Source organism: Ictidomys tridecemlineatus, unplaced genomic scaffold (assembly GCF_052094955.1).
Source record: "Ictidomys tridecemlineatus isolate mIctTri1 unplaced genomic scaffold, mIctTri1.hap1 Scaffold_749, whole genome shotgun sequence".
Taxonomy (NCBI): Eukaryota; Metazoa; Chordata; class Mammalia; order Rodentia; family Sciuridae; genus Ictidomys; species Ictidomys tridecemlineatus.
In genome coordinates, this window is record NW_027525451.1 from 49,259 (window position 1) to 68,500 (window position 19,242).

At 38.2% G+C, this 19,242-nt stretch overlaps 1 protein-coding gene across 1 annotated transcript in view; it reads right to left on the reverse strand.

The window, feature by feature from the left end:
- LOC144374555 (chromodomain-helicase-DNA-binding protein 1-like) overlaps positions 1-19,242 on the reverse strand; it is a 46,732-nt gene that overhangs the window by 25,815 nt on the left and 1,675 nt on the right. The window contains 9 exon segments of the mRNA XM_078037319.1: positions 914-945; positions 1,770-1,884; positions 2,384-2,490; positions 5,536-5,648; positions 8,966-9,102; positions 9,965-10,029; positions 10,646-10,738; positions 13,055-13,177; positions 17,998-18,061. Of these exon segments, the coding sequence (XP_077893445.1) occupies positions 914-945; positions 1,770-1,884; positions 2,384-2,490; positions 5,536-5,648; positions 8,966-9,102; positions 9,965-10,029; positions 10,646-10,738; positions 13,055-13,177; positions 17,998-18,036 (824 nt within the window). The 5' untranslated portion in view covers positions 18,037-18,061.

Below are 19,242 nucleotides of genomic sequence, written 5' to 3' on the forward strand. Positions count from 1 at the left end.
AGTATGAAAGATGCACACAGGGTACAACGGGGCACACCTACAATGACAACTACTTGGGATGCTGGAGGATTGCAAATTTGAGTCCCGTCCCAACGACTTAGTGAGACTATCTCAAAATAAACAATGAAAAGGGCTGGGCATGCAGCTCAGTGGTAAATGCCCCTGAGTTCAATCCCCAGTAACAAGACATAGTTAAATGGACAAATTACAAGTATACTTCAAGCTTCTTTTCCAAATAGTCAGTTCTACAGCACTGACTGCTGCTTGGTAATTGCCAGGAAAAGGCTCCTATACTACAGTGAAATCTCAAGCAGCAGTCCTGAGAACGTGTCTGTGCAAGTTACAGTGTAAAGAATCCAGTTTCCAGGCTGGATGCAGTGGCCCACCTGTAATCCTGGAGACTCTGGGAGCTGACGCATGAGGATTACAAATTCAAGGCCTTCCTTGGCAACTCAGAAAGACCCTGTCTCAAAATTTAAAAAATTAATAAATAAAAAGGACTGGAGATGTTGCTCAGTGGTAGAGTACTCCTGGGTTCAATCCCCAGTACCAAAATAAAACCAAAAAATGATAAAAATCTGCTAGTAATAAAAATCTCTAGTAATCTGCTAAACATCAACCATGTAGATTTAATCTCAGTTGTCACAACAGTCATCCAAAGTAAAAAAGGTAACTACCCCCAGTTTACAGATGAGGACACTGAAGTTGATGGAAATTAAGAAACCATCCCAATAACACAGAACTAATGAGTAGAGGTGAGATCATAGAATTCCCACCATGCCTGCCTATACATCCACAGGACCCAAAGACAGACCAGACATATCAGGAAAGAGGCCAAGTATCAAAAAAATGTAAGAAAAGACAAGACTTCCACACATTCAGCACAGTTTCTGACAAGGTACAGTATACTCACGATTTTAGAAACGGTGCATCTTTCAAGCAAATCTGAAAAATTAAGGAAGACACATTAAAAAGACTGGTATTGCTGGGCATGGTGGCCCACACCTGAATCCCAGCAGCTTCTGTAGACTCAGGCAGGAAGGTGGCAGGCTCAAAGCCAGCCTTAGCAACTTACTGAGACTTTGTCTTCAAAAACAAAAAGGGCTGAGGATTGGCTCAGTGGTTAAGTACCCTTAGGTTCATTCCTTGGTACCAAAATAAAAAAAAAAAAAAGTTAGAATTAAAAAAATAAAGACTGGTATTGATAAATTCTGATTATTTCTTGTTAACTCTTAAACCACAGGATCTAAGCCTTTAACTTGTTTACTAAGTTAAAAACTAAGCACAATTTCTAAGTAGCACTATCACACAAACAGATACAAGTTATGGTTAAGTAGAGACTTCAAAACAAGACAAGTTGGATATTAAGTAGCCAAGAAGAGCTGGGGGGAGGACTTACTTAGATAAGGATTTAAAACAAGACTGAAACTAGGCATACTGCATTCCTATCCCCCGGTTATCAGACATGATGCCTCTGTACATGAAACCCTCTGCCCTGCTACCTGACTCCTCCTGTTCATCAACAAAGAGGGCTAAAGTGCCACTTTCTGGGAAGCTTTCCACTTAATCCACCAGTAGAGAGGGAAATATGTCTAGCTACCTTGAAGCACAGTGATCCTGCACTTCGTTTGGTCATAGTCCCTCTTTGACAATGTGATGAAGGTGGATGTCCTCCTAGAAAAATGTGTGCTCTCAAAAAAAAAAAGTCAATATAATTCAGTGGGTTCTACAACTTCTAAGGTCCCAGGTTAGGAGAAACGAATGAATACTTCATCAGTAGTCAGCAGCACATGAAAACGTGACTTCTGTTTTAGGTCTTGCTGAAGATGGGCTCTTTCCTCCTCGTCCCCTGCATATGTTACACAAGAAAGACCTGGAGCAAATCTAAATCCAAGGAAAGAATCAGATGAACCCAAATGCCACAGCCATGAGATGGTGTGTGCATGTCATGGACGGACTGCAGTGTGCAGACGCCATTCATTAGGTGCTGGTCACAGAACTGTACCTAGAATAATGGTTAAACCCCAGGATAAGGTCTGTGTTAAGCAGGGAGAAGGATCAAGTCTAAGAGGGTCTTGTGCTAACTAAAAATGCAATGATGTTTCTCACTTTAGTTACTTCCTATGTTACTGTGAGAAGGACAGTTTCTCCTTTACATCAGCAAAATTTACTGAGAATAAGTACTAGCCTTTAAATTGTAGAAGGGTAACACCCACTGGATCCTCCCCTATCAGATCTTGTGTCTTGCCTACACTGTTTCAGTTCAACCTTTCTGGAATAAAATCATTGAATATGACAAGATTTTGCTTTATGATCTTCTATCCATCATCTAGAAAAATATCTTAACATAAACAATACAAGTTCAGCTACATCTACTCTGTACCTTTCCATTTCTTCTTTCCAGTTGTCCAAAACAGACAGAGGACTAAGAATCAGAAATGGTCCTTCATCATTTAACCTTCCCGTCAAGTAAATGAGGAGAGCAATCGTCTGAAACAAAGCAGGCAGTTTTGATCACCTTTCCAGGAGACACAACCATAAAGTTCCCACAACCATAGGCAGAGAACACAAACTGTTATACATGACTTGCTTTATAAAGAAATTCCATACAATCTTCCACATATTAGGAAACTAGTACGTTCTTAGAACGACATCAGGTAAGCTCAGTGTCTTTGCTAAGGAAATTGATAGTGTTTAATTACTTCAAGAGTTAACGAGCAATGAGGCTCAATATTTATGTAACTGAACCAAAGGGAAAAACATCAGGAAAGAACAAAAATCAATGAAACCAATACACCTGTTGGAAAACAGCAGGAGTACTTTGAAACTATTAAGCCAGAAGTGCTAAGACCTGACAGCAAACAGTACCCGCACATCACAGCCTTGGCCCTTGGCTCGGCTGCTCTGATGAGAGTGCTTTCCTTCTTCCCCAACTTTCTCCCTCTTTCTATAACCATTTAGAGGGTGCCTTCTACTGGCTCAAGTTTTAAGCTCAAGTTATATGTGAACAAAACAGATACAACCTTTGGTCTTTCATAATGGGTGCATTATAATCATACTGTATAGCGAGATCCATATGCCATAGTTGTACATGCATATATCTACAACACATATTCAAATGCAGAAAGCAGACAATAAATCATTCTCACAAGAAGTAGGAGTATGAAATGAAACTTTGCAAAGCCAAATGTGCATACTTCAGGACATGTTTGAGTACACTTATGTCTCTAAAGTTGCTCTCAACAAACAAAAACACGTGAAGAGCTTGCATCCCCAAATACTGTGCTATTTCTGAGGAAAAAATATGCCCTAAGGATCAAATTCAAAATCCTGAGAAAACTATAGGCTCAAAGGTGTTCACATCAAAATTAATTTAAGTAACCCCAAAAAGGGGGAACTCATGATTCCTCATCAATAGGATGTTTAAGCAAATTATAAATTCTCGATGCCAGTTGAATGATTGTGAATATAATAAAATGCAAAACTACAGTGCCAATGTTACATTAATGAATAGAAACCATATAGGCTAGGCGTGCACTGTAACTTCAATGATGTAAAACATACCTTGCTGCTTATGGCTGTGGTTAGAGTGCTGTGATGACAGAGTGGCAGTTCATTTTTTTTGACACAATCATATTAATCTTATAAAGGAAATGATTTTCTCATTTAACTATCCCAGCCCAAATTGTGCCCAGAGCATCCCTCTAATAAGTGGCTTAACTGGATTAAAACCATTCTGTTGAGTGCTCCCTGAAGAAGCAATTTAGAGAAAGTTTGTCTTTTATTACCACAAATCAGAAGTGTCTACCAAATAAATTTAGAGTCACTAGTGAATTTTATCAAACATCTAAAATGGAAATGAGAACAATTTTACATAAACTCTTGCTGAAAATTGAAGAGGAACACTTTTCAATATATTCTATGAGGCCAGCTTTACCCAAATACTAAAACCAGACAAAATTAGTATAAAAAAGGAATATCACAAAACAATATCCTTCATAATATAGATGCAAAATTTCTAAACATTCTTTTACCAAAACAGACTTGGAGTTGGTATATTTTTTAGAGAATTTAAAGTAGAGGTGGAAAGGCAAAGGACAAGTGGAATTTGCTGGCTCTCTGTGAAGTCAGTAGGGCAATTTCAATGACTGAGACAAAGGAGATTATAGGGAGGATACCTCTAGGAAACTGATTTTAGTTTCATATTTCTCATTCAGGAATATACCAGGAACAGATTTGTTTGCCCAAGAGAGAGAAGTGATGAATCTCAGGGGACCTTATATAAGTGGTTGCATTGTTTCTGAATAATGCCAAGATTGATGAGATACATCTGGCCTAAGTAAAGGAGGCTTCAACATATGATCAGACTAGCCTATGTGCACCGCTGCTCCAGCTTAAAGTTTATATATATAGTGAGCATTGGAGGGGACAGTTGAACTTCTAAAAGGATGATGAGACCCTTGCTCATTCTCTCCAGTGACCACTGGTCAAACTTTCCTGGGATTGAAAAGTTTTTATCTTCCTGATTTCTGATCAAGCTGCCTCTGACGTATATCATGATTATACCAAGATATCTTTTGTATCCTTCAGATAAGTAATCCTTATGTGATTAACCCAAGAGGTGTTGTGACTGAATTTTCCATTAATCAAAGGCCATGTGTCAACCCAGGGCAGTATTGCTTATTATTCTCGCAGAAGCATCAATTTCAACACTCCACCATTAATCACTAGATCAATGCCCGAGGGGGCCACATCTCATTCTCCCCTTTTAAGGTCAGAGAGTCTAAGTTTTATTTTGGAAAACATAGGGTACTTCCTCCATATTTCTCTATCACTGTAGAAAAATGGACAGCAGCCCGACCCCAACCCACCCCCACTGAGAAAGAGAGAGTAATATTAGAAATAATACAGTTAACTTCATATAGTATTAGTAAGGAGCACAGTCAATTTGGTCCTTGGGCAAGTATATATGCTTCACACAGAGAAAAGCCCTAAACCTGGGCCCATTAACTGCACTTGTAACTCAAGTAACTTTTCTCACAGACACATGTCAATGCTCATATAAAGGTAATGACATAATTAATAACTACCCCTACAACTAGAAAAATCAATCCCAAGGTTGTGATCTCTTAAAAGTTAAGCATTTCACATTCTAGTATATATATACATACACACACACATACACCCTCACACACACACATATGTAACAGCACTTAAAGATGGTATTAAGCCAGGTGTGGTGGCACATACCTATAATCCCATTGGCTCCAGAGGCTAAGGCAGGAGGATCATGAGTTCAAAGCCAACCTTAGCAATTTAGCGAGGCACTAAGCAACTAAGTGAGACACTGTCTTCAAATAAAATACAAAAAAGGGCTGGATGTATGATTAAGTTTTTAAGTGCACCTGAGTTCAATCTGGGGTACCAAAAATTATATATATATATATATATATATATATATATATATATATATGGTAATGAGTTGTGAGGAGGTGTTTTGGTGTAGGTAAACAGTGCTTCTTCAAAGTAACATACCTGGCAGGTCTTACCAAGGCCCATCTCATCTCCCAGGATGCAGCCATTTTGACAGTGGAATCCCTGGGCTAGCCAGTTGACTCCCTTCAGTTGATAAGGGCATAAATGAACTCCTAGAAATAAAAAATAGAGCAAAACCAGAGAGCAGACATTTCAGCACATATGTGGGCTAAGCTCTAAGGCTTTGAATGAAGAACATGGCTTACATTCCCTTAATGTCAAACTTTATTGGCTCTATCTTTTATTGGGACATTCTATGTATACAAACATTAGTTGATTTCCAAATTTCTTTTTGGGCAGACTTGTGTTACCATTCAAAGCCCTGAAATAGCCAGTCACTGTTATATAATCTTCTTGATCAATGAGAAACTCAGCCTGGGATTTGTTCTATAATACCCAGTCTCAAGCCACTGTCCTTTTCTGTAAATAAGTATTCCTGGAAGTGATGTGACAAACAACACATGGACTGTTCATATGCTTGCTTAATGGCACTCATCTAAATCTGCCATTCCTGCTATATTGTCCCTTAAAGAAAAGGGGGACAGTAAAACATCATGATCCTGAATGCTCCCTTTCTGTTTACAAAAACCTAGCAAAATTAAGGGACCAATGAGATCAAGCCTAGGCTGGAAAGTCCAGATACATATCATCTTGAGGGACACTGGCTTTCTCTATGCACACTGGGCACTAGGGCAAGTTAGTGTTATCTGTAAAAAGCTACTTTCTTGCATGTATGCTGGTCATACACACAAACTAATGCTGATGTCACTGCTTCCTCAGTCTAACATGTAAGCCTCCTCCCTTAATGGGGCTGGGCAGAGAACTGAGGGCTCTGTGGAAAGGATACATATCACTTGTTTGGCCAGAGCCACCAGGCAAAACACCAGGAGCAAGAGAGGTACTGCTTGGAGAAGCACCTTCAGGGACCCAGATGCTATCTGTTCAGTCTGTTGCCACGGAACTCTTCCTGGAACCGTCACTGATCTGTTAGAAGCTTTCCCAGATAAACCATGTCTCCCATGCTGTCTCCAGCACCTTATTTGGCCTCCCCACAACCTAGTACAACTGGGATGTGGACTGCTCCTGCTAAAGGACAAAATGAAAACAGGACTACACTGTGCGCCAACAGAGAAGCAGGGTTAAGAATGGAGATGCTGCTACATAAAGGGTGTTTAAAACTGAACAAGGATGGCAAGACACTATAAATATTTATGTTATATATATATATTTATAATTATCTCTATAAAATAAAAGTAAAAGGTTGATGGGATGGGGATGTAGCTCAGTGGAAAGAGCACTTGCGTCACACATATGAGGTCCTGGGTTCGATCCTCATAAAATAATAAGTAAAAATAAAGATATATATTTAAAAAAGTAAAAGGTTAAAGTGGTGGATAAAGAGTGACCCTCAAAGAGTTCATGCACAGACCTCAGAATCAGTGAATGTTACCTTATTTGGCAAAAAGGACTCCACAGCCCTGACTAAGGTTGAGGGCCTGGAGGTGGGGAGACGATACTGAGTTACCCTGGATTACCCAATCTAATCACTCACCCTTTACCAGATGTGATTAGGAGGAGGTGACTATAATGAGGCAGTCCAGGTACCCGCGCCCAAAAGACCTTGCCATGATTAACCTTCCCCTCTTGTGAGATCAGGATGCCTTGCAGTTTGAAGCTTCCTCTTGTTCTAAATGATCTGTTAGCTCTCCAGAGTCAGGCCTCTGTTCTAAAACTCCAGTCAATGTCTGGACTATGATATTCTACAGAAGTTTTGCAAGATATTATCACTGGGGAAACTGAGGAAGGTTCCATGGGATCTCTTTTTTTAAAACTGCATGTGAATCTGTAATTAGTATATAATAACATGTTTAATTAAAATGATATGAAACTATACAAAGATAACAATATTTAATACTTAGAAGATGACTGCAAAAGTAAAAAAAAAAAAATTATCCAAAAAGAAGTTAGACAGAAAAGGATTTAATATAGGGAATTAGGTCACCATAAAATTTTTTGTAGGAAGGGCTGGAAAAGCAGCCCCCGGCTTAGCTTCCTGGTACAACTGCTGGATAACCATCACAGAACTGGCTCATGACGGTGGTATCTACCTCCAGGACCAGGAATCCAGGAACCCACCAAAGGCATAGGCTATTTCCCCAAATGTTTTACAAAGAACACACACGACTGCTGGAATCAGGAAAAGAAAAATCTTAGCTCACAAACAGTTTCCCAAAATATCCATTTACTTTAACAAACAGGATGACCAGTCGCTACCCTTGGGTCCAGTGTTCCCCCTCTTCCCTGCACTGCCTGGTAGTTTACACCCCGACTGCTCTTCCCAAGGCTTCCCCGGCGACCCGCCACCTCCGCAGTCCCCTGCAGTCTCTCCGGGTCACTGTGGCGGACCAGCCGCGCGCGCGCACACAGGCCCCCCTCCACCCGCCCACCACCCTCTGCGGGAAGCCGGCGGCACCTCGTTTCCCGAGAGCCACTGAACCGCGGGTGGGACCCCACAGTCAGGGGCGGGCCGAGCCCTCTCCACCGAGACGCACAGCCCCCCCCCCCCCCCCCCCGCGCTCCACCAGAGCTTCCGTGAGACGACTGACGGCGACTACGCCTCCCACGGGCGCCGCGACCGTCCCAGGCTCCCGTGAGGAACGGGTCTGGGAGGCCTGCGAGGGTCACTGCGGTGTCTCCCTAGGGCAGGACAGGACCCGGACTGACCGCGCAGGAAGGCGCGAGCGTCCCTGGTCCCAACGTGCGGGGAGGACAACCACCCAGCGGCCAGCCACCTGCGGGGCGCGCAGGCTCCTTCAGGAGAGTCAAAGGGGCGGTGCGTCTTCCAAGTTTGACCGCAGCGCCACCCTCACAGCCAGAGCGCCTGGACCGGGGTTTAGGGCCCCACCAGGCACATTTCCTCGCCAACCCCCCCCCTACCCGGAAGTGCCCCAGGCCGAGCTCCACCCACCCCCTACCGGTGGAGGGGAAGCCCCGGCGCCCACGGGGAAAACCTCCTTGGAGACCCCGCTCCCGAAAAGTTGGTGTGCACCACGTGGCGTGTCTGGGCGGCCCTTCTCCTGCAGCCCACTTACCTGTCAGGCCGCACTGCTGTAAGTCCTGCTCCTGCACCCTCGTCCTCATCGCCTCCGGTTGGCCCTTCGCCTGGAAGGCTACTAAGAAGCCCGGCACTTCGCCCTCCATCTGGCTGCAAGAGGCTCCGCCCCGTGCGCTGGGTGTGCACAGCCTTTCCTGTGAGCCCCGGAGGACCCTGGGAGCGCCGCTTTTAACTGAATTCTATATTTTAGTGATAGTATGAAAATACTAACTGAAATCTATACTTCAATTAAATAATAATATGAGCCTTATAATTCTGTATTTGTACGTTTAAGCAAATGCATACTATTCTTATCATGTTTGGACTTCTGCATACCTTTCTGTTCTTCGTTTTTGGGTGGATTACTTTCTCTTAAGTCCTCTTTCATTCTTTCTTGTGCTAATTTTTTTGCTTCTTGTTTTTGGATCTTTCTTTTCAATTTTCTGTCTTCTTTCAGTCTTAGCTTCTCTAGGCTGATAAACATTTACAATTAGTGACAATTTACCTTTGTTAATTGCTCAATGAACTACTTTCTGTTGCCTACTATAGAAAACATTCTCCAAGCAATAGGCTGTGACTTTTAATTAAGAAAGCTATGTATAATTTGTATAGATGTTATTTCCATGTACATAATGTATATAAATTACTGTGTAGGGTAAATAAGAATTGTACATGTACTCTGCAAGCAAGATCCCATAATAAAATATTATTTTCGCCCAATAACAACATGGGAATTTGGTTGATTTGGTTACACTGATTCCTTTTCAACAAATAATTCTATACATCTTTTCTTTTGTTTTTTCTTGGTCACAAATTATAAGAAAAAAAATCACTTTTTAGGATGAAAAACAAGAAGCAGGACAGAAAAGAAAAGAAAAAAGGATTGGAATTATTTGATCTGAACAGAAAGATACAGAGGTGAATAATTTTGACAATACACTAAGTATTTCAAGGTAAGAAATAGTCATTGGTTCAAAATGTTTAAAGTGGAGAAACATAAAAAAGCAAAAATGCTTTTGAAATTAAAAGCCAAAAGCTAACTATATAATTTTTGTTAAATGCCAAATCTGTTGATAAGTAATTTCATAACATGAAATGTTATAATTTTACTTACAAGTTCCACCACTAAATAGTGACTTTTTCAAATTTTCAGTATTTAATCATTCTAAAGCTAGTTCTGTTTTAAATATCCATAAAAATAATTTTTAAAATACTTATTTATATATGTGTACACAGCCAATTTTAAAAAATAGCACAATTTAGAAATCTGCATTTAACAGAGTTATATACTAAGAGACAATATAAAAACTACTGATTGATTGATAAAAATCTTACCTAGAACATTTCTGTTTCAGAATAGGTCTTGGAGGAACCTTTTCTTTTATGACCTTGTGTTCAAACTTTAAATAAAACAAAGACATTCAAAATTTGTCTCATACTCCCATGACATAAAGCACAAAACCACAAGTAACAAATATTTCAGAAGCACACACAATGTTCAATTTGATACAGAACAGTGATGATGTTTTGACCCAGACAAAAGCCCAGAAAGCTTTAGCAAAATAATTTACTGAAAAGAGAAAGAAGAGAGTAGACACACTTTATGAAGAAACTTTAAATAATTAAGGGTAAGCAGAAGATCCAATAAATTATATATATATATATATATATATTATAATTTACCCACTCCTGCCACATTCAGATGGTGATGTTAAAGGTAATCCCTCAAGGCACTCTTCCCCTTCTCTAAAACCCACACCTCCACCACTACCCCTTTTGGGGTATTAATAAAATGGAAGTTATCAAAAAGAGTAAAACCACAATATAAAAAGTATGCTTTTCCTAGGAGGAAATAAAAGAATGTGAAAATGCTTCACTGCAATGCATGTCCTAATATTTATTTTCTAAAATGATATAACTTTTTTTTTCTTACAAAAGACAAGATTCAAATCACACAACAGGTGTAAACATTTTGGTTACAAATTTAATAAAGTTTCTCCTTTATTAGATACTTACTTCACATTTAACTTGACCACCACTGCTAAAGATGATAATCTTAGAAATGATACCTTCACAGTCAGGGGTAAGACAAATTCCTTGTAGAAAATCCTATTTGATTTAAAAGAAGAATGGTATGTGTAGGAGGGATAAATCTATGCATGTATACCAATTTTTTAAACTACTTTTTTAGCTGATGGACACAATACTTTTATTTTATTTTATTTTATTTATTTTTGTGTGGTGCTGAGGATCAAACCCAGTGTCTTACACATGCTAGGTGTGTGCTCTACCACTGAGGCACAATCCCAGCCCCAACACATATACTATTTTAACCACAAAGTACATTCAAAATATACCATGAAATTTCCTTTAGGGAGGCAACGAAAGTGCCTGATTGCTGCTATTTCAGAGCCTTCTTATAGGAAGACTGTATCCACACGTATGGGGCAGACCTGTCCCTGTGACTTGCTTTGTGGTAAAGGAAGTCAAACTGCCATAGCATACACCAGGTCTAAATGAGCACTCTAGGAAACACAGTGTGAACTGGCTATTGTTCTTTTCCCTCTGTTAAAGAAACATGTTCCAAAAAAAGTACAACTTGGATTTGGAAATAAAGAACATGGCCACAGAGAATAGACCCGGCTGCAGCTCAATCCTGGCCAACAACGACAAAACTTCAGGACAAGTAATATAACCAAGAAAAGACCCTCTCATTGTTAGTCATAATATTTGGGTTGTATATTACTTCAGCATATCATAGTGAAAGCTGACTAATTAATAGAAGGTATTTAGAATTCTGGAAATGGTTAAGACAACTAATGGAGAGTATATAGCTTACAAAACTCAATGTAAGTAAAAAGACAGTAGAAGTGGCTCCAGGGTTACAGTTATATCTCTAGCTATCTATGTGAAAATTAGTTTCTACCAAACTTAAATAATTCCAACTGCTAAAAGACACCTAATATAATCACATTTTTCCCACTAGAGATAATGGTTTGCATAGGGTTATTAAAAAAGGCTTTTTGTTAAGTCCACAGATTATATATATCAGAAATAAACATTGTAACAAGGAAATAAGACTGTAAAATTGTGCCCTCTTCCAAAGTATTCTAACTAATGGATTAACTAATCATTATATTGATAATAAGAATAAACCCCTGAGAAATGGCAGTATAAAATTTAAGTTAATTTCTTAGGACAAATTACCTTAACCAATTTTGGTAAAAAAAACTAAAATGTTGGAACCTTAATTCTACATCAACGCTTTCAATCTATGATGAGCTGAATTGTCAGTGCATAATTTAAGATCTGTATTTTAAAACAAGAAAAAATTAAATTTTTATTTCTGATTATAACATCACAATACAAAAGTTAGTTAAATAATTTTTAAAGGCCTCTACAGTTACTCCCTTCATACTTGTATAAAATTTAAAAACTCATTTTCCACTTTATTGTTAAAATCATAACTTAAAACTTTCTAATGAAGTTTAGAATCCTCAAGAAGGAATTTATATTCACTTGAAGACTTTTTAAAATTTTTTTTAAACATTCAATATACATATTTTAAAAATCCAGACAATCTTTATTGTGGTTTACACCTTGTCAATTTTATCATTAAAGGTGGTTGTTTTAAACTTCCAGCAGTTCATGTGAAATTCTATATTACAATACTGGCAATAGCTGATTCGTATAAAACCCTGGATTTCAAAACATTTTAATTCACATTTTAAAGATGTCTATGCACATGCACTTACTCATTCCCTCATAGCACACATATTAAGATAAAAAGAACTGTTGCATTCACTTGGCAGATATAACTACATAATCTATCTCCTTGAAGAGGGATAAAATACTCTGTATTACAAAATGCTGAGTTCTATAGATACAGAACTTGGCAAAAATCTTCATTTCCACAGCTGACATCTGCATTAGCCTTTACAGAATATCAAATATCTTAACAAACATTTCATCTGATCTACTAATCTAAGAGTAGGGCAGTTATCTTCCTGAATAAACCAAAAAGTTAATCACTTAATTAAGCACAAGTTAGGTTTTTGGGTTTAATTCAGTGATTGCACTGGCCTTTATATTCTTGGACTCAATTTTTTACAAGGCATTAGAAATCCAACAAATTAGAGGTAACAATCTGACTTTGTTTCTATGTTCCTAAGGAAGAGGCAGTTACATGAAACATGGCTAGAGGAGGAAATAAAATTAGCTAGCCTGTCTTCTATGGTCACCACACCAGCCCCAAACATTTATTTCAGTGTCCCTGGCTTCCCATGTGAGATGACCTAAAAAAGTCCAGGGTAAGGGGCAAGCAGGGTGACAACTTGGGTGCCTCCAATTACAGAATTTATTCTGGATTCATTTTTAAGGCATGACTTTGCAAGTTAATGTTCCATTGTACATTTCATTTTTTACCTTAAAGTCTGGATCAGTTATGTATATCTGGATTTTGGAATATCCATGACACTTCTGATAGCAACAAATAGCATCTGGCACTGGAGGGAACCTGCATTCTTCAACAAATTTCTCTAACAGCATCTAAAGCAAAATAAGCAAATCTGATAGTATCACAACACTGATTTGTCAATAAAAAATGCTTGTGATTCCTCTTGCCATCAAAACATTTTTAGCATAGAAATGAATGTTTTTACCCAGGACAAATTATATGTATACAATTTTTAAAGATTTTCCTTTTAAAAGGAAGCTGATACAAAGATATGTAAACAAAGAGAAATGAACAAAATTCTTGTTTTTAGAATTTCAGTCAGAATCAAAATCTTGTCCTCTGTTATCATCAAAACTGGTTTTGTAATTTATAGTTTTTATAAATCTCCTTTAAGAATCAAGAGGGAAGCTGGGTGTAATGGTGCATGCCTGTAATCCCAGTGATTTAGGAGGCTGGGGCAGGAGGATCACAAGTTCAAGGCTAGTCTTATCATCTTAGGCCCTAAGCAACTTAGCAAGAACCTGTCTCAAGATAATCTACAAAAAAGGGCTGGGAATGGCTCAGTGGTAAAATATCTCTGGGTTCACAGCCCAGAAACCAGGAAAAAAAAGGAAAGAATTAAGAGAAATTGAAAAATTAAGATAAAAATAAGCCTTAGGGCAAGCCTGAAAATCCTATGATTCATCTCTTTCTCAATGTAACTTGATCTAAAATCCTAACACTCACATTCATCTATCTCTGCCACATGTATTTGTTAATACTCTAGAGAATTAGAAGCCCCCAAGAGACTAACACCATGCTTTCAGTACTGGTTTTTTGTTGACAATAACTTGTATATCTCCATCCCAATATGGTATAATGAGAGAAAAATCTAATAATCTCTGTGCTTTATTTTTCTGTAACAGCTTTGTTGATATAAATATAATAAAACTTACATAAGAATACAGTTCAGTGACTTTTAATATATCCAAAATGTTGTACAACCATCACCAATCTAAATTTAGATCATTTTCATCATCCAACAAGGAACTCAATACCATTAGCAGTTCCTCATCTTTTTCCCCTAATGCCCAGACCTAGACAATCTATTTTCTGTCTCTGTATACAGATTTGCCTATTCTGGATATTTCATATATACAGAATCATACAGCATGTGATCTTTGTGTCTGGCTTCTTTTATTTCGTACAGTGTTCGCAAGATTCATGCATGTTGTATCATATATCAGTACTTATTGTTTATCTATTCATCAGTGGATACTTGGGTTGTTCCCCCTTTGGGGCTATTATGAATTGTGCTGCTATAAACATTCATGTACAAGTTTTGGGGAGAACATGTTTTCCTTTTTTTGTACAAATCTAGGAGTGGAACTGCTGTGTCACATGGTAACCCTATGTTTAACTATTTGAGGAACTGCCAATCTTATTGTCCCAAAGCAGCTGCACCATTTTACATTACAACCAGCAAAGTATGAATGTTATAATATTTCCATACCCTTGCCAACACTTAATATCTATGCATATCCTCAGAGTATGAACCAGTATCTCACTGTGTTTTTATTTGCATTTCCTTAATGGTTAACAATATTGTACTAATGGGTTATCACTATATTTTCTTTGCAGATATGTCTATTATATACTTGTATATTCGATTATTTGTCTTTTTACTATTAAGTTGTAAAAGTTGGCCCCTGTACTTTTAAAAGCTTCATACAAAAGCAAGTTCTGGTATATGAGATAAAATTTATTAGTTTTTCTAGAATTGGTAAAGCATCCATATGGCTCCAAAAATGACACTAAATTCATAATTCAATTCATAAACTCAGGTACCATCTCAATAATTATATTAATATAATAAAACAGTAATACTGTACCTTCCTCTAAGTACAACCAGTACAGCATCCTGCTTAATAACACATGCTCTAATGTCAGAATGCCTGAACTCAAGTTCCAGCTCTACTACTTCCTTGATGCTTAACCATGAGCTCATCACTTCACCTATCTAAACTGTAAAATGGAAATGATTTTACAATCAGATAGAAAGAAAGGACACATCATTTTAGTAATGAAGATAAGAAAAGTCTATGACATTATTGACACATTAATTCCACAGCCAGTGACTTCTCTCCTAACTACAGAAGGAAGAAATCACCCACCTAAGGCAGAGTGGTTGGGGAAAGGGTTGGTGAGGATGCAGCCTTTCTTTGGTCTTAAGATGAATGATTTGGACAGACTGGTTGGAACCCAAGAGTAGAGTTCATTTATAAATACTAAGTAAACCTGTACAATCTTAAGAGCTCTAGCAAGATAGAAGGCTAGAAAATGACTGCAAAGGCAGGCTGGGGTGAGTGTTCGCAAACCCTTTGCTTCAGATACCCATGAGTCATCAGGCTAGCCTTTATCCCACTGGCAGGAATCAAGCCTCTGTGTAGCAGGGGAGTGACACATTCAAAGCTACATGGAAGAGTGAGCATGGCAGAAGGACAGAGAATATGTGCTAGGTTTGTGGGGACAGCACAGAGCCAATCAAGGTCAATGAAATAAGAAGGGTGGAGCCCAAGCTGGCTTCAGTAGCTTCAGAAACGAAAGGTACAGGTGTCTTAGTGTAATTTCTGCTTGTGAGGTTGGGCAAAACTATTTAACCCTAATCCTGGGATTTCAAGTTCTTTTACTGAACGTGGATACTGATGAGAAGATAGTATTTAAATAAATTAGTTAAATGTGTTGTCTGCTAAAAATGGCCTAAGAAATATTAACAAATTAAAAACTACCATTCTAAAAAAAAAAAAAGTTTAATCCTCAAAGATGTTTCACATGGTGTTGGAATCACAATAGGTTAGACAAACACCTAAGTTCCCACTCACTGTAAGCACACTAATTGCTAACGAACTGCAAATGTTCAGGGGTTCAACATGTGGAATTAGACACCAGAGAAGACAGAATGTAGGTAGTAAAAGATAAAAATGGATAGAAACAAAGCCATTCAAAAGAAAACAAATGAGAGAAAGTAAAGAGAGCAACAGGGTATCACTAACTGGAGGCCAACAATTCACTTCAATAACCTTGAAAGGTACTCTATATGAAAGCTTGAGATAAATAACTATTGGGTATAATAACCTTTAGAATCATTAAAAAAAGTCTATTTCCTTAAACTCTTGTTTTAAAAAACAGAGAAGCATTTAATCCACGTGAGAAAGATTTCCTCAAAATTAAAACTAAAAAGGAATTAGCCTAAAGCATTCTTATGGGCTGAATGTGTTTCCACAAGATTTGTTATGTTGGAAATCTAATCCCCAATGGTTTTAGGAGGTAGAACTTTGAGGAGGTGATTAGGTCATAAAGTAAAGACCTTGTACAGGAATTAGTGCCCTTATAAGAAGAGGCCCCAGGAGATGCCCCCATCCTTCTATTATGTGAGGACACAGCAAAAAGTTAGGCATCTACTGTTGGGCACAGTAGTACACCCTGTAATCCTAGCAACTCTGGAGACTAAAGCAGGAGGATCCCAAGTTCAATGTCAGCCTCAGCAACTTAGCAAGACCCTTTCTCAAAAAATAAGAAAGGCAAGGGATCGCGCTCAATAGTAAGTCCCTGGGTTCAATTCCCATTATCCAAAAAAAGGTCATCCATTAACCAGGAAAAGAGGCCTCACCAGATATCAAAACTGCTGGCACCACAATATTGGATTCCCCAGCCTACAGAAATGTGAGAATTGAATGTTTGTTGTTTAAAGCTACCCAGTTTATAGTATTTTTGCTACAGTAGTTCCAAAGGACTAAAGTATCCATTCTTTTTTTTTTTTTTTTTGGTGCCAGGGATTGAACTCAGGGGTACTTAATCAGTGAGCCACATCCCCAACCCTTTTAAAGTTTTTTAAATTTAGACACAGCATCTCACCAAGTTGATTGCCTTGCTAAATTGCTTAGGCTGGCTTTGAACTTGCAATCCTCCTTCCTCAGCCTTCCAAGATGCTGAGATTACAGGTGTGCACCACCACACCTGACAACAGACATCCATTCTCAACAGGAGTTGAGTATTACCCCAAATACAGTGAAAAAATTAAGTTGTTGGGAGACGAAAAAGCCTAGTTCTTTTTATATATAAAGCACAGATGAACATATTGTATGTAAACAGACAAGCAGTACGTATGGTATTAAAAATTTCAGAGGGAGATTGATTAGGGGGAAAATGTAAAAAAAAAAAAGAAATAAAGGCTGCTGAGATTAAGGAAAGGGAGATAATAATGAAAACTTTCAAAAACAAGAAACAAAGGTGGCCTAAAAGTGATTAAGGACAGATCAAGAAATGCTATGTGCTTAAGTGTTCCTTTCCATTCTTCTTATTGAAGTTCCAAAATTAAATGTATTAAGTAATGAAAAGACCAAGCATTGATTTCAAATACTCAATGTTTTCTTAACAATAAAAACTGCCATGTTTATGCTGAGTGTTCCCCAAAAGTCCATGTGCAAAGGCTTAGTCGCTAGGGTGGCAATATTAAGAAGTGCTGTAGAATCTTGAAGAAAGTTTGTTAAATCGCTGGAGAAATGCCTTTGAAGAGGAATGTGGGAGCCTGGTCTTGTCTTCTCTCTCTGCTTCCTGGCTCAGGATATGAGGAGTTTGCTCCACCACATTTTCCCTGCCATTGCAATCCACTGCCTTACCAGCACTGAGCCAATACAGGCACCATATCTTCACATCTCCAGAACTATGAGCCATAATATAATTCTCTTTACATCATAGCTAGCGTTTGCCAAATATTTCATTATAGTGATGGAAAGCTGACTTATACAGAAGCATTATAAATTAAAATGAGAACAAGAGCAAATATAAATGAGGCTTGTACAAATTTTAGGGCATAAAGTTTAGGTAATACTATGACAACTCAGCAACAATTTATATAAGAAAAAATACTCACTTGGTGGTGGTAAAAATTCAGGATGACTGTCACAATCATCTACCTTCAAAGCCTCATCTACCACCTGCCCATGAAAATAAAACTAGTGAGACTGTAAAAATAATATAGCCATTTCAGTTATACCAATACTCAGCATTTATACAAAAGAACTAAAGTCAATATACTATAGTGATCATGCATATCCATGTTTGTAGCAGCATAGTTCACAATAGTCAAAACTATGGAACCAGTCTAGGTGGTCATCAATGGATGAACTGATCAAGAAAATGTGATACATACACACAATGGAGTTATACTCAATATAAAGAAGAACAAAATTATGCCATTTGCAGGAAAATGTATGGAACCTGAGCACATCATGTTTAGTTAAAGAAGCCAGACTGAGAAAGTCATGGGTCATATGTTCTCTCACACTTGGGAGCTAGAGAAAAAATAAAGAAAAAAAGAGGACCGGTCTCATGAAAATAGAAGAGAGACCAGCAGAGTAGTGGAGAGGGACCAGGGTGAAGGGAGAGGAAGTACTGGGGAATGAAATGGACCAAATTGTTATATGCATGTATGAGAATGTAACAATGGATTCCACTTGATGTATAATTATAATGTACTGTTAAAAAAAATAAGAATTCAATGGCCGTGTAATAGAATTTGTAGTAGAATATGATAGAATTCACTCAAGCGCTTAAAATATGCATCTAGTTACTAAGTCTAAAAGTATAAGTAAGCATACAAAATGATAACTAGTGACCAGAGATCAAGACAAATGACAAATTCTTGAATGACAATTCTATCTCTGATGCCTAGAACAATGTCTCATGTGGCAGCTATTCGACAATGACTAAACTGAATATTACCACATTATTCCTGTGCTCTTCTCCCTAAATTAATACAGCCTCTTGGAAATTTTGAGGACTTAACGGTATATTAAGAAAGTTCCTTTCAATGCCCATCACCCACCCAATGCCAAAACATCATGATCTTTTCTTTCCTCAAATCTTGAAGAGAAATATAATGTGACTTAGTGATAGCTTCTGAGTGTTGGATGTATATCACAGGTAGAGGAAAACTCAGACACATTTATCTGGGTCACCTGACCTCAGAGGCAGGCTAGAAGCCTTAGTGTGGTGCTCTGAAAAAAACCATCAGACCAAGATTGCTACTGAGCACAGCCATGAAAGGGCAACAGAAGCTGTAGATACACCCTGGCAGAGGTGGGGAAGGAGTGCCTCCTAGGCACACCAGCTAAGT